General features: G+C 34.5%; 1 protein-coding gene across 5 annotated transcripts in view; it reads right to left on the minus strand.

Annotated features, from left to right (window-relative positions):
• The window catches only part of LOC149787228 (embryonic polyadenylate-binding protein-like), a 79,774-nt gene that overhangs the window by 44,459 nt on the left and 23,242 nt on the right, over nucleotides 1-12,073 (minus strand). For all 5 annotated transcript variants that reach the window (XM_089977724.1, XM_089977725.1, XM_089977728.1 and 2 more), the window contains exons 6-7: nucleotides 5,532-5,765; nucleotides 3,808-4,011 (exon numbers count right to left, since the gene is read on the minus strand). In XM_089977724.1, the coding sequence (XP_089833850.1) occupies nucleotides 3,808-4,011; nucleotides 5,532-5,765 (438 nt within the window). The remainder of the gene's footprint in view (nucleotides 1-3,807; nucleotides 4,012-5,531; nucleotides 5,766-12,073) is intronic.

The following is a 12,073-nucleotide window of genomic DNA, read 5'->3' on the forward strand; positions in this document are numbered from 1 at the left end:
CAAATAAGTGCAGTTTAAAGTATCCGATGTGCTGCTGTAAAGTTAGTCTGGTTCCCTGACTATTTTCACATAATTCTAATGTGAAACCAGGATCCAAATAAAACACAGATGAACAAATTTTCCAAAGTTTTAGACAATGATCATTTTTCAGTACGTTTTGCTTTTATGCCATAAGGCCATATTTTAAGGGTAATTTTTGTAAGACTTATAGCCAAATCATAAGGGTTGGCAGTTATGCATTTGTTGCTTGCACATAATCTAATGAGATGAGATGGCTTTGACTGAATGTTTTAAACTATTTTATCGATGTTTGGTTGTAATTTAGTTGTTGCAATCTTCAAAATGAAACTGAGGTTTCTATCAGTCAAGTTTGATCTCAGTTTATTTTTATTGAGGTTCATGATTGAGAATGTTTGCTCACATAAATATGTACTTCCAAAGAGTGAAAACAACTTTAAACTCAAGTCCTTAATTTTGCCATATTTGTCTTGACAAAGATTCCTGACAAATGATAAAATGTTATTTTCCTTAAAGGACACTTTCTGTTCAGCTGAACACTGAAAGTCAATGACCTCCAACTGATCTGAATATCAGGAATAGCTTCTACTGTACTGAAGGTCAATGACCTCCAACTGATCTGAATATCAGGAATAGCTTCTACTGTACTGAAGGTCAATGACCTCCAACTGATCTGAATATCAGGAATAGCTTCTACTGTACTGAAGGTCAATGACCTCCAACTGATATGAATATCAGGAATAGCTTCTACTGTACTGAAGGTCAATGACCTCCAACTGATGAATATCAGGAATAGCTTCTACTGTACAAGAAAAGGGATGATGCATGAAATTAAAACAATCTTTCTTTTCTTTGAAGTCTTGAAATCGATTATTAAATTCCTTCTTTAAGGTTTCAGAAGACTCATGATATCCCGAAAATTCATGCTGGTGCTCCACTTGGAAAAGAAAGCGTGTCTCAAAATGAATAAGATTCCCAGACTGCAGATGTGACTAGAAGAGTTGTAGTTTTAATTGAAAAGCTTGCAACTCTTGAAACATGTCAAAAATAATGTGATCTTTACCTTGAAGACGTTGATTCACAGTATTTAAATGACACGTGATGTCTAAGAAAGGCCAAGTCAGACAGCCATGTCTTATAATAAAGCACAGATGTCTGTTTGCCCATCGCAGTTAGAAATTCGTGAATTTCTAAACACAGTTCAACAAATTTTTTTAAAACTCTTCCTCTGCTCAACCATCTGTGTGATAAGGAACATCAGCTTGAATCACTTCTAGAAAGGATCTAAATTACCGATGATTAAGATGTCTGGAACGGATGAAGTTAATAACAGCGAAAACATATTTCAATACATTTTTCATGACGCAACTACAGAGTGCTTCCTGGTGAATAATACCGTGGTACATATTGACATCATCACCTCGAAGACCAATTTCATTCCAATGTAATTTCACTTGAGCAGCTAATCCTCTTTCATTTCCTACCATTGCAGGAGCTCCATCTCTTGTCACACTACACATCTTCGACCACTGTGCATTAAATCCATCAAGAATTGACTTCATTCCCTTGAAAATATATAAACCTGTTGTATGTCCATGCAATGAAGCTAACCCTGCCAATTCCTGAGTTACGTCATAATTACCATTCACTGCTTGTGCATGCAATAAGAGCAGTGCAGTGTGGGTAATATCAGTGCTGGAAAATATGTGCAGCTAGCTAATCTGTCATGCAACTGCTCAGTAACGTCTTTTGCAAGGTGCTCAACTCGGTGTTGAATTGTCATTCTTGATAACAGGTCTTTGCCTAAGATACTAGCATTTTCTGGACATATTTCTGTGCAGATGCTTTGGAGACATTCTCTAATAAAATTGCCGTCTGTGAAAGGCCATGATGACTTTGCAATTATCTGTGCCACTTTGCACCTGGCACGTGTCAAACATCTTGTTCTTGCAACTTTCTTGTGAAAAAACTTTGCTCATCCAAAAGTCTTCTTTAACTGTTCAATTTCCTGACTTCTCAAGTCACCTTGCAGTCCATTATATGCAGCGGCATGTTTTATTTCGTAGTGTCATCTGCAGTAGTATACTCTTTTTGTAACACTAAGTGATTATCGGCAAATTAAACACACTGATTTGCCACTAAAAGTATCCATAAAATACTTACATGTCCACTCATCACTGAACTGACAGTTTTCTCCATCAATCTTACACTTTTTAGCTTTGGTTCAGACATCTTTGCTTATGGAACTGTAATTTTAGAAAAGCATGCTTTGTCTTAATTATTGCTGACGCTGTTGACGTAATGAAGTAAATATATTCTAGAAATGCTGACACAGAGAACTTGATTCAGATCTCACAACAAGCTGCCAATCAAAAATCATAGTAATAGATTTGACAGGGCCGGCATGTCAAAAATTTCCGCCTGAGGCAAGTCATGTTTATGCTGCCCTTTTGCGCTGACGTTCAAACAGATGCAGCTTTTTTCAACTTCTTAGGTGAGGAAAACATTACAGCCTTCCCTGAGTTAGACTTAAGCTCTGTGTCAGGTTCGTGTAGGTCGCAAATTTGTTAGTATCGCAATGGATGTCTAATTTCTTTAAAATGATTACTGTTCATGGGCCAGGTTTCTTTGTTGTTTCAATTTTCCCTGAGGGCTGGACAGAACAGGTTCATGGGCCGGGTCTTACCTGTGGGCGACAGGCTGTGCACACCTGCTGTATACAATGATCTCTCGTATGGTGTATTCAGCCCCCAGAGTTTGGTCCCATATAGAAATGATTCTCTGTACAGTTAAACATTATGTGTACAGAGCCTCCTGTCTACAAATATGATTCTCTGTACAGTTAAACATTATGTGTACAGAGCCTCCTGCCTACAAATATGATTCTCTGTACAGTTAAACATTATGTGTACAGAGCCTCCTGCCTACAAATATGATTCTCTGTACAGTTAAACATTATGTGTACAGAGCCTCCTGCCTACAAATATGATTATCTGTACAGTTAAACATTATGTGTACAGAGCCTCCTGTCTACAAATATGATTCTCTGTACAGTTAAACATTATGTGTACAGAGCCTCCTGTCTACAAACATGATTCTCTGTACAGTTAAACATTATGTGTACAGAGCCTCCTGTCTACAAACATGATTCTCTGTACAGTTAAACATTATGTGTACAGAGCCTCCTGCCTACAAATATGATTCTCTGTACAGTTAAACATTATGTGTACAGAGCCTCCTGTCTACAAATATGATTATCTGTACAGTCTAACCTGTAAACCTATGATCACTCTTAGCACATATTCAGACACACGTCAGGTCCTACATATACATGATTCACTGTACAGTTAAATCTGTATGCAACTGACCACTCTTACAATGTACTCAGGCCCATGTCTAGTCTTATATATACATGATATATTGTACAGATAAACCACTCTACATACATGGAACTTACTCAACCAGTAGGGAACCAGCAGAAATTTTCATGTTACAAACAGATGATGTCAATATTCAGAGGACCAAATTGTAATTTATGTAGAAAGAGGACCAACTTGTAATTTATGTAGAAAGATGACCAGATGAATTAGTTCATAATGGACAAGTGATCTTTGTATGTACATTATCACTGTAGCATATCTGACTGAAAACAGTTTCCACAAGCTATTAAGTAAAGATCAAATCCTATTGTAGGTTTTAAAACCAGTCCCAGAATTATGCAAATAAAGGCTGCAAAGGATGGCAAGAATCAGAACTGAATATTTGCCAAAGGTTTCCTTCGTGCACTACCTGTATCCTCATGCTGGCTATCCGCTGCATGTACTGGGAGGCAAGGAGGGCCTTGCGGTCTTCTTTGCGCTGAGCTAAAGCCACATACAATGGCTTTGCTACCACAATGCGACCGTTCATCTCAGTCACAGCCTTAGTTGCCTCTTCGGGTGAACTGAAGCACACGAAGCCATAGCCCTTGGTTCTTCCATTCTCAGTCACGACCTGTAATAAAGAAATTGCTATTCGGAACATGAACACAAATGGTACAAATGATTTTGACAAACTTCTAGGAGTATTATTTTGTTAAATTCAAAATACACTAGCTTACAAGCAAAATGAAGTGAGATCAAGTCCATTTTCATAAGTTTAAAAGGTTTTCTTTTCTATACTTAGTAATGGCAGTCATACTTTATGGCCATTTGTATAAACTTCTCTCTACATGGCCAAATATCTGACAGTTCAATCAATTGTTCATGCAAATAGTGTGAATTGACTATTTTGTGTGGGTTATCAATTTTTATGGATTTTATGGTTGCTACAAACGACAGTATTAAGGACTGAATGAACAATGATTCTCCCAAAGAAAGCAATAGGGCACATCCCCAAAAACACAAATTTATGTATCAAACACATATGTATTTTTTGGCAAAACCCAAAATTTGATACCCATGAAATTAAGTTAATACAAAATCTGACCAAGGTCTTTTTACTGCTCAAGTGGCATAAGTGGTTAGAGCATCCTACTCGGATGCGGGAGATCACAGGTTCAAAGCCCCTTCAAAGTCATACCAAAGACTTATAAAATATCTGCAGCATGATGCCCCAGTTCTAGACATCACTATTAACTGTCAAACTACACACACCATAGTGACACGACTCACAATTATTAAAGCTATGTTAAAAATCCAAATCATACACACACTCTACTTTCAGTCACACGTATTAGTTTCATTAAAAAGAATCATTACAAATCCAACAGTGAGTAGCCTTTATGAATATTATCATTAGTCATAATCATGTTGGTGGGCAAACAGAGATCTTGTCAAATCCATTTTTCTTTAACTACAATTTATTTAAGGAACATATAATTGAGTCCTATTACTATGATATAATATTGGTGGCTTAGTATGCCCATCACAGCCGACAACAGTATAATAAAATCAGCACGGGACATGTTAAGCAACTTGTGCTGTATTTGTAAGATCCTCGTCACTAGGACCATTGGTTGGGAAAGTTTCTCACCAAATTTTATGTGGCAGTTGTAATCGTCTCTCCTGCCATGAGGAATACCAGAATCAACACTTGATGTCCAATAATAGGGTAATTCTTACCATTCCTGCCTTTTCTACAATAATCTGAGAACTCCATCTTACACTTCTATCCTGATTATTTGAATTTTTTAAAAGGCCAATTATCTTGTGGTTTTGTTTAGTTGGATGACATCTTCAGATAAAAGTAAAAACTTGATCAAGCAGGCATTTCACATGAAAAATATGTGCAGGGCTTCTTATTTCCTCTCCAATTCCACTGAATCTATATATGAACACCTTGATTTATACCAAACCTGAACAAGTTAAAACCCAGATTTGACCACAACGACTGTATCTGCATAATTCTTGTTATTATTCTGTAAGTCCAGAACGAAATCTATTCTTGCTCAAGAATTTTCCTTTAGAATCTAGGATAGATTGTAAAGATATGTTTTTGCTTGAATCAATATCCAACTATTAGTTTTTACAAACCTTAGCGCTGGTGATGTTCCCAAACTGGGAAAACTCCTTGCGCAGACGCTCATCATCAATGACATCATCCAGATTCTTTACATACAAATTGACACCCTGATAATGATTGACCTGCTCCATTTCAAGGCATTTGAATTTCTCTTTCAGCTCAGCCTGTCTCTCGGCATTCTTCTGGGCACGACTAGCCGATAACAACTTGCCTTTTGGTTCCTCGCCATTCATTTCTTCCACAGCCTTTCAATGAAAAGAATCAGGTTTTATTTAAATTATTTTAAAATGCAGGAGTATACACCAACTGCAATGAAATGTATGTAAAAATTATAAACAAGATCATATGAATCAACTTTTGTGAAGATGCAAGTTCAAGAGGTCCATTACTTTCCTATATCAGGAAGCTTATGAGTCCTAGTTAATATTTAAAGTCCCACTTTAAATACTGAAAGTCCCAAAAGTTCAGTGCTAACATCATTTTAAATTATTTCAGTGTACCGGTAAACATATTAGTACACTGTGCATTATTTGTGAAAGCTAGCAAATGCCAGAAACAATTGCAGATCTTTAGAGATTTGCAGATGTTTTGACTGTATGGAAAAGATGTAAAGAATAGATCACTGTCCAGACATTTAGTCTTGTTATGATCACACACAATGTGGAATAATGTTGATCCAAACAAGGAATGAAAGTGACCTCATCAAAAGCCTGACCAACACATGGGTCAGCTAAAGGAATACTTTCTTTATCAACATCATTCTCAAGAGCTTTCTTTGTCATAGCTCTAGTAACTTGTCTTATGTTACTTGTTAAGGCTCAAATAAACAGTAACACAAGAAAGAGTGAAATCAACAAGCTTTTAAAAATACATGTATAACAATTTATTTCCCTTGAAAAATTCTGTAAAAATGAATAAAATATGAACTTGCAGTTTTATAGAATCAAATCCAAAAATGATCCAAAAATAATTAGAGAATAAAATTTTAGTAGCTCTAATAACAAAATGTTCTACTGATTTCACGTTTGAATCTCGACGAAGAATCCATGATTGAAGACAATGATGTATGCTGCGATCTCCAGTGTTGAAGTCTACAGTTCCTTGTAGAAATAAAAATTATCACTCTGGTTTCTGAAAGCTGAATACAATTTTATAAAAAATTACTGTCCTTGTTTCACAATATTACATGAGCACAAGTATTTTCCAGAAAAATAACAGAATTAATCCTTTTGAATCCAAGTAATTTGAAATAACTCCAAACAGTACAACATACAACTAACAGTTTAACGGCCCAACTTCTATTGATTAATTCTCCAAAACATGGGTTATATGAACTTTCTAAAATGTAAACAAGGGTCACATGATCATGTTCTGGAAGTTTATAGAAGCAGGTACTTGCTACAGATCACGTTTACCCAGTGTGACCCTGACAAAAACAAATCATTTTTACTCTAAGAAATAAAAAATAATAAAAACTTGTTTATATCTTAAAGACATTTTCCCATCATGACCTTGGAAACAACAAATCATTTTAAAATAAAATAGAACTTGTTTACGAAGGTTGCTACAAAATTTGAAACAAGGTCAGGATTTAGATCACCTGGTGTTTATAAACTAACAGTCAAGGTCAAACTATTTTCTAAAAAAAAGTATCATCTCCAGTGAATAAATTCACATTACAATATCATGTAATGAAAAATATAAATAAATTAAAACTGACAAACAATTAAATTTAAATAAATATATATTAAATCAGATAAAATTAAATCAAATATACATAACACTTGAAATTCCCTTTCATTCCTTTCTCTTTGCATTTGCCATTGTCTTCACTCTCTTTTTGCATCTTCATCATTTCTTTCTCAAATGGTATTTTTTCTATCTGAAACTGAACCTGTCTTGTCTCTAATTCCAACTTTTTTAGCTGTACTTCCATTTTCAAAATTTATAACCATTCCTGGGTAGAATTCCAAAAATAATCTTATCTTTTGATGATATTGTAAAAAAAAGCTTGCTGATTTCACTAAAGATTTAAAAAGTGTAAAATACTTTGGATTTTAAAAATTTCAAAACCTAGGGGAGTTCAAATTTCAAAAAACAAAGTTTTCTGAAATATTTTAGCCAAAATTCATATATCCCAAGGATGAGCCCCCCCCCCCCAATTTCTTGTTACATGTTTAGGCGCTTTTAAACAGTAACAAGAAAAAAGTGAAGACAACAAGCTTTATAAAATTTAACAAATAATTTATTTCCCTAGAAAAACAAGGTAAAAATGAAAAATAGAACTTACGGTTTTAGAATCAAATCCAAAAATAATTCAAGAGTTATCCAAGAATTATAAAATAGAAGTCCTAGTAATAAAATGTTCTAATGAATCTGAGTTCAATTCCCGAAAAAATCCAAAATCGAAGGCAATGACATATGTTGTAGTCAGTTTAGTACTGATGTGTCTAGTTCTTTGTTGAATTTCAGAAAATAATATTCCATTGTTTGAATTATGTAAATTTTGATAATTTGTCTTTGTCCAAAAATTAATTTTTAGCACAAGTATTTCCAGGGAAAAATAATCTTTTAGAATCCAAATTATTTGAAGAAAAATTAAAAATTAAATGCAAACTGGTCATCACAAAAAAAACACCTGAACATCTCCAGGGTTAATGCAAGACTGAAATTATTTCTCAATACATCACTATTAAATAAGGCTACTGCACTAAACAGATGCCCAGATGAGGGTCAACCTTCTGGTAAAACCAGAGTTTCAAAATAATTGCTACATGTTATTTGCCATGTACTTCAAGTACGGCCTAGATTTCAGTTTATGAAACTACTCTAAGAAAGAATAATTTTTCTTTTAAAAAGTTGTTTACTTTAAATCATGAATTAAGGTTAGGAACTAGGTCAGCATTAGATACAAAGTTCTAATATTTGGTTTTCGAAAAATTGACTACATGGCCAGTACAGTAGTACAAAACATTGACAATATGGTCTATACAGCAACACAAAATATTTACTACATGGCCAATATGGTATTACAAAATACTGATATGGCAAATACAGTAGTACAAAACATTGACTACATGGCCTATATAGTAGCACAAAATATTGATTACATGGCCTATACAGTAGTACAAAATATTGACTAAATGGCCTATACAGTAGTACAAAATATTTACTACATGGCCAATACAGTATTACAAAATATTGATATGGCCAATACAGTAGTACAAAACATTGACTACATGGCCCTATATAGTAGTACAAAATATTGACTACATGGCCTATACAGTAGCACAAAATATTGACTACATGGCCTATACAGTAGCACAAAATATTGATTATGTGACCAGCACAGTAGTACCAAATATTAACTACATGGCATATAGAGCAGCATAAAATATTGACAACACGACCTGTACAGTAGTACAAAATATTGATATGGCCAATACAGTAGTACAAAACATTGATAATATGGCCCTATATAGTAGTACAAAATATTGACTACATGGCCTATACAGTAGCACAAAATATTGACTACATGGCCTATACAGTAGCACAAAATATTGATTATGTGACCAGCACAGTAGTACCAAATATTAACTACATGGCCTATAGAGCATCATAAAATATTGACAACACGACCAGTACAGTAGTACAAAATATTGATATGGCCAATACAGTAGTACAAAACATTGACTACATGGCCTATACAGTAGCACAAAATATTGATTATTTGGCCAGTACAGTAGTACAAAATATTGATATGGCCAATACAGTAGTACAAAATATTGATATGGCCAATACAGTAGTACAAAATATTGACAACATGGCTGATACAGTAGCACAAAATATTGATTATTTGGCCAGTACAGTAGTACAAAATATTGATATGGCCAATACAGTAGTACAAAATATTGATATGGCCAATACAGTAGTACAAAATATTGACAACATGGCTGATACAGTAGCACAAAATATTGATTATGTGGCCAGTACAGTAGTACAAAATATTGACTACATGGCTGATACAGTAGTACAAAATATTTTACTAACTGGCCAATACATGTTACAAAATATTGACTTCATGGCTGATACAGTGCTACAAAATACTGACAACATGGCTGATATAGTAGCACTAAATACTGACTACATGGCTGATACAGTAGTACAAAATAGTGACTACATGGCTGATACAGTGCTACAAAATATTGACTACATGGTTGATACAGTGCTACAAAATATTGACTACATGGCTGATACAGTGCAATACTTTTACATTTTAATGTTTTCATTTATTTTTTATTTCTGAGAACTTAGCTAATACAGTTTTGATAGGCATCTTTTTTTCTCACTTTATTCCATTGCCTGACAGTTCTTGCATAAGGAAAACGACTGAATGTGAAGTCTTAAGCAATTTTTAGTAGAGTTATATAACCACATCAGCTGACAGAAATCCACAAAATAATTATATTGTAACAAATTTAGAAAGCAAATCTAGTTTTGATATTGTTCTTGCTAACATGTAGTACATAAAATTTTGCAGATATTTTTCTTGCCTTGATACTGGAACATGAAAATCTTCAAATTCAAATTCAAATTAAAACCCTGACCAAAGCCATTTAGTTTTTTTGGCATGCAAACTTTGCAAAACATTTTCTTGGCATCATTATCACTTCCCAGCCAATGAAAGTATTCTAGCTATTTATTTTGTCTTTTGTCACTTTTTGAGCTTGTGCACAATTCACCTTAATGCTGATACCGACAAAGTCACTCAAGCTACATTTAGCCTTGATTGTCTACAATGATTAACAGAATAATATATAAAATAGTCACCAGGTAGGATGACACTACAGTTTATACAATATGTGCATTAACAAACAATGCATCAACATAAATAAAATCCAACAGCATTAGATGTCACATTCTGGCATTAATGATGCATTTATAATACTGGCAAAGAACTGACATGTAAATAAATTATCATGCTAACAGCTACTAAAAAGTGATTAATCCTTTCATAAAACATGTTTTGTCCTTAAGCACATACTTATAGTGAAAACCCACTGTCATGGTTGACACCATTTTATGAAAATATTGGGTAAGGAAGTTATAAGGAAAAATGTCTAGCATATAAAGAACAAACAGCTAATTAAAGACTACCATGAAAGGGTAAATTACAATCATCACAAATTGGCCAGTTCTGTACCTCCAGGCTGAAAGAGTCCACAGATTCAATATAAAGCTGATATTACCAATGACAAAATTAGAAAAATAAAAAATCAGGACTTTTTGTAAAATTTCCCTTTTAGTTTTTAAAAAAAGCACTTTTCCAGTCTTACAAAGGTTTAATAAAGAGTAAGCATATTTCCAATTTGTAAGGACCAATGCAAACCATGTTCTGTGTTCATTTGGGAGTTAAGGCAGAATTCTGGGAAGTTACTAGGACATCCACCATGACAATCTGAGGCATCCCAGATATATTGCAGGACATCCGTTAGTCGTTGTTGTTGTTGTAGGGTTTAACACCATTTTTAGCACATGATAGGCTATACATGGTGGCCAGTATTAATGGTGGAGGAAGAACCCGGGAAAACCCTGGAGAGAACCATCGACCTACAAGAAGCTACTGGCAAGCTTTCTCACATGCCCACATTAGCCGAATCTGAGACTTGAACCCACACAGACAGAAGTGAGATGGCACTAGTGATCCGTAATAGAGAGCGCTTTAGACCACTCGTCCAATCTCTTATTTGTTACTTAAAATAAAATAATACACAACTTTAAGGATTCTACTAATGCATGTGGGGCCCCGAGTGGCTGAAAAATGGCATTAAACCCCACAACAACAACAACAACAACAACTCTTAAGTACATGCAATATAAAGCTCTTTAGCTTTAGTAATAATGGCAGCCATATTTGATGTAAGCATTTTGCACAAATGTGAAGACTGCTGTCCACCAAATTAGTCGAAATTGGTCCAGTAGTTTTCAAGAATTAGTTTAAAAGAGCAAATGTTGATGGACAAATGATGGACACAGGATCATACCATAAATTCAAGTACTTGACCTTACTGTTAGATGGACACAGGGTCATAACATAAACTCAAGTACTTGACCTTACTGTTAGATGGACACAGGGTCATAACATAAACTCAAGTACTTGACCTTACTGTTAGATGGACACAGGGTCATACCATAAACTCACTTGACCTTACTGTTAGATGAGCTAAAGTGAACTAGCAACACAATTTTTAGGACTGGCATTAAAATCAACTAAAAGATTTAAGAAGCTTATGTGATCCTGTTTTTCTTTTAACGCTAATGCATAGAGAAGGTACTACATGATGGAGATAAGTCTATAGCAAGACTCAAACCAGCATGCAAAGAAGTTACTGAGATCATCTTTTGATTGAGAAAACAATGTTTTAAGCATTTGAGCAGTTTTTACTTCATAGAATGATTTTGAAAATGACCACATTAAAACGTGGATTAAGTTGCATCCCTCTCATACCCTACAACTGTTTGCAATAGCTGTCAACATGTTATCGTATAACAA

This window comes from Sinohyriopsis cumingii, chromosome 12 (genome assembly GCF_028554795.1).
Source record: "Sinohyriopsis cumingii isolate HCF-2022 chromosome 12, ASM2855479v2, whole genome shotgun sequence".
NCBI classification, from domain to species: domain Eukaryota; kingdom Metazoa; phylum Mollusca; class Bivalvia; order Unionida; family Unionidae; genus Sinohyriopsis; species Sinohyriopsis cumingii.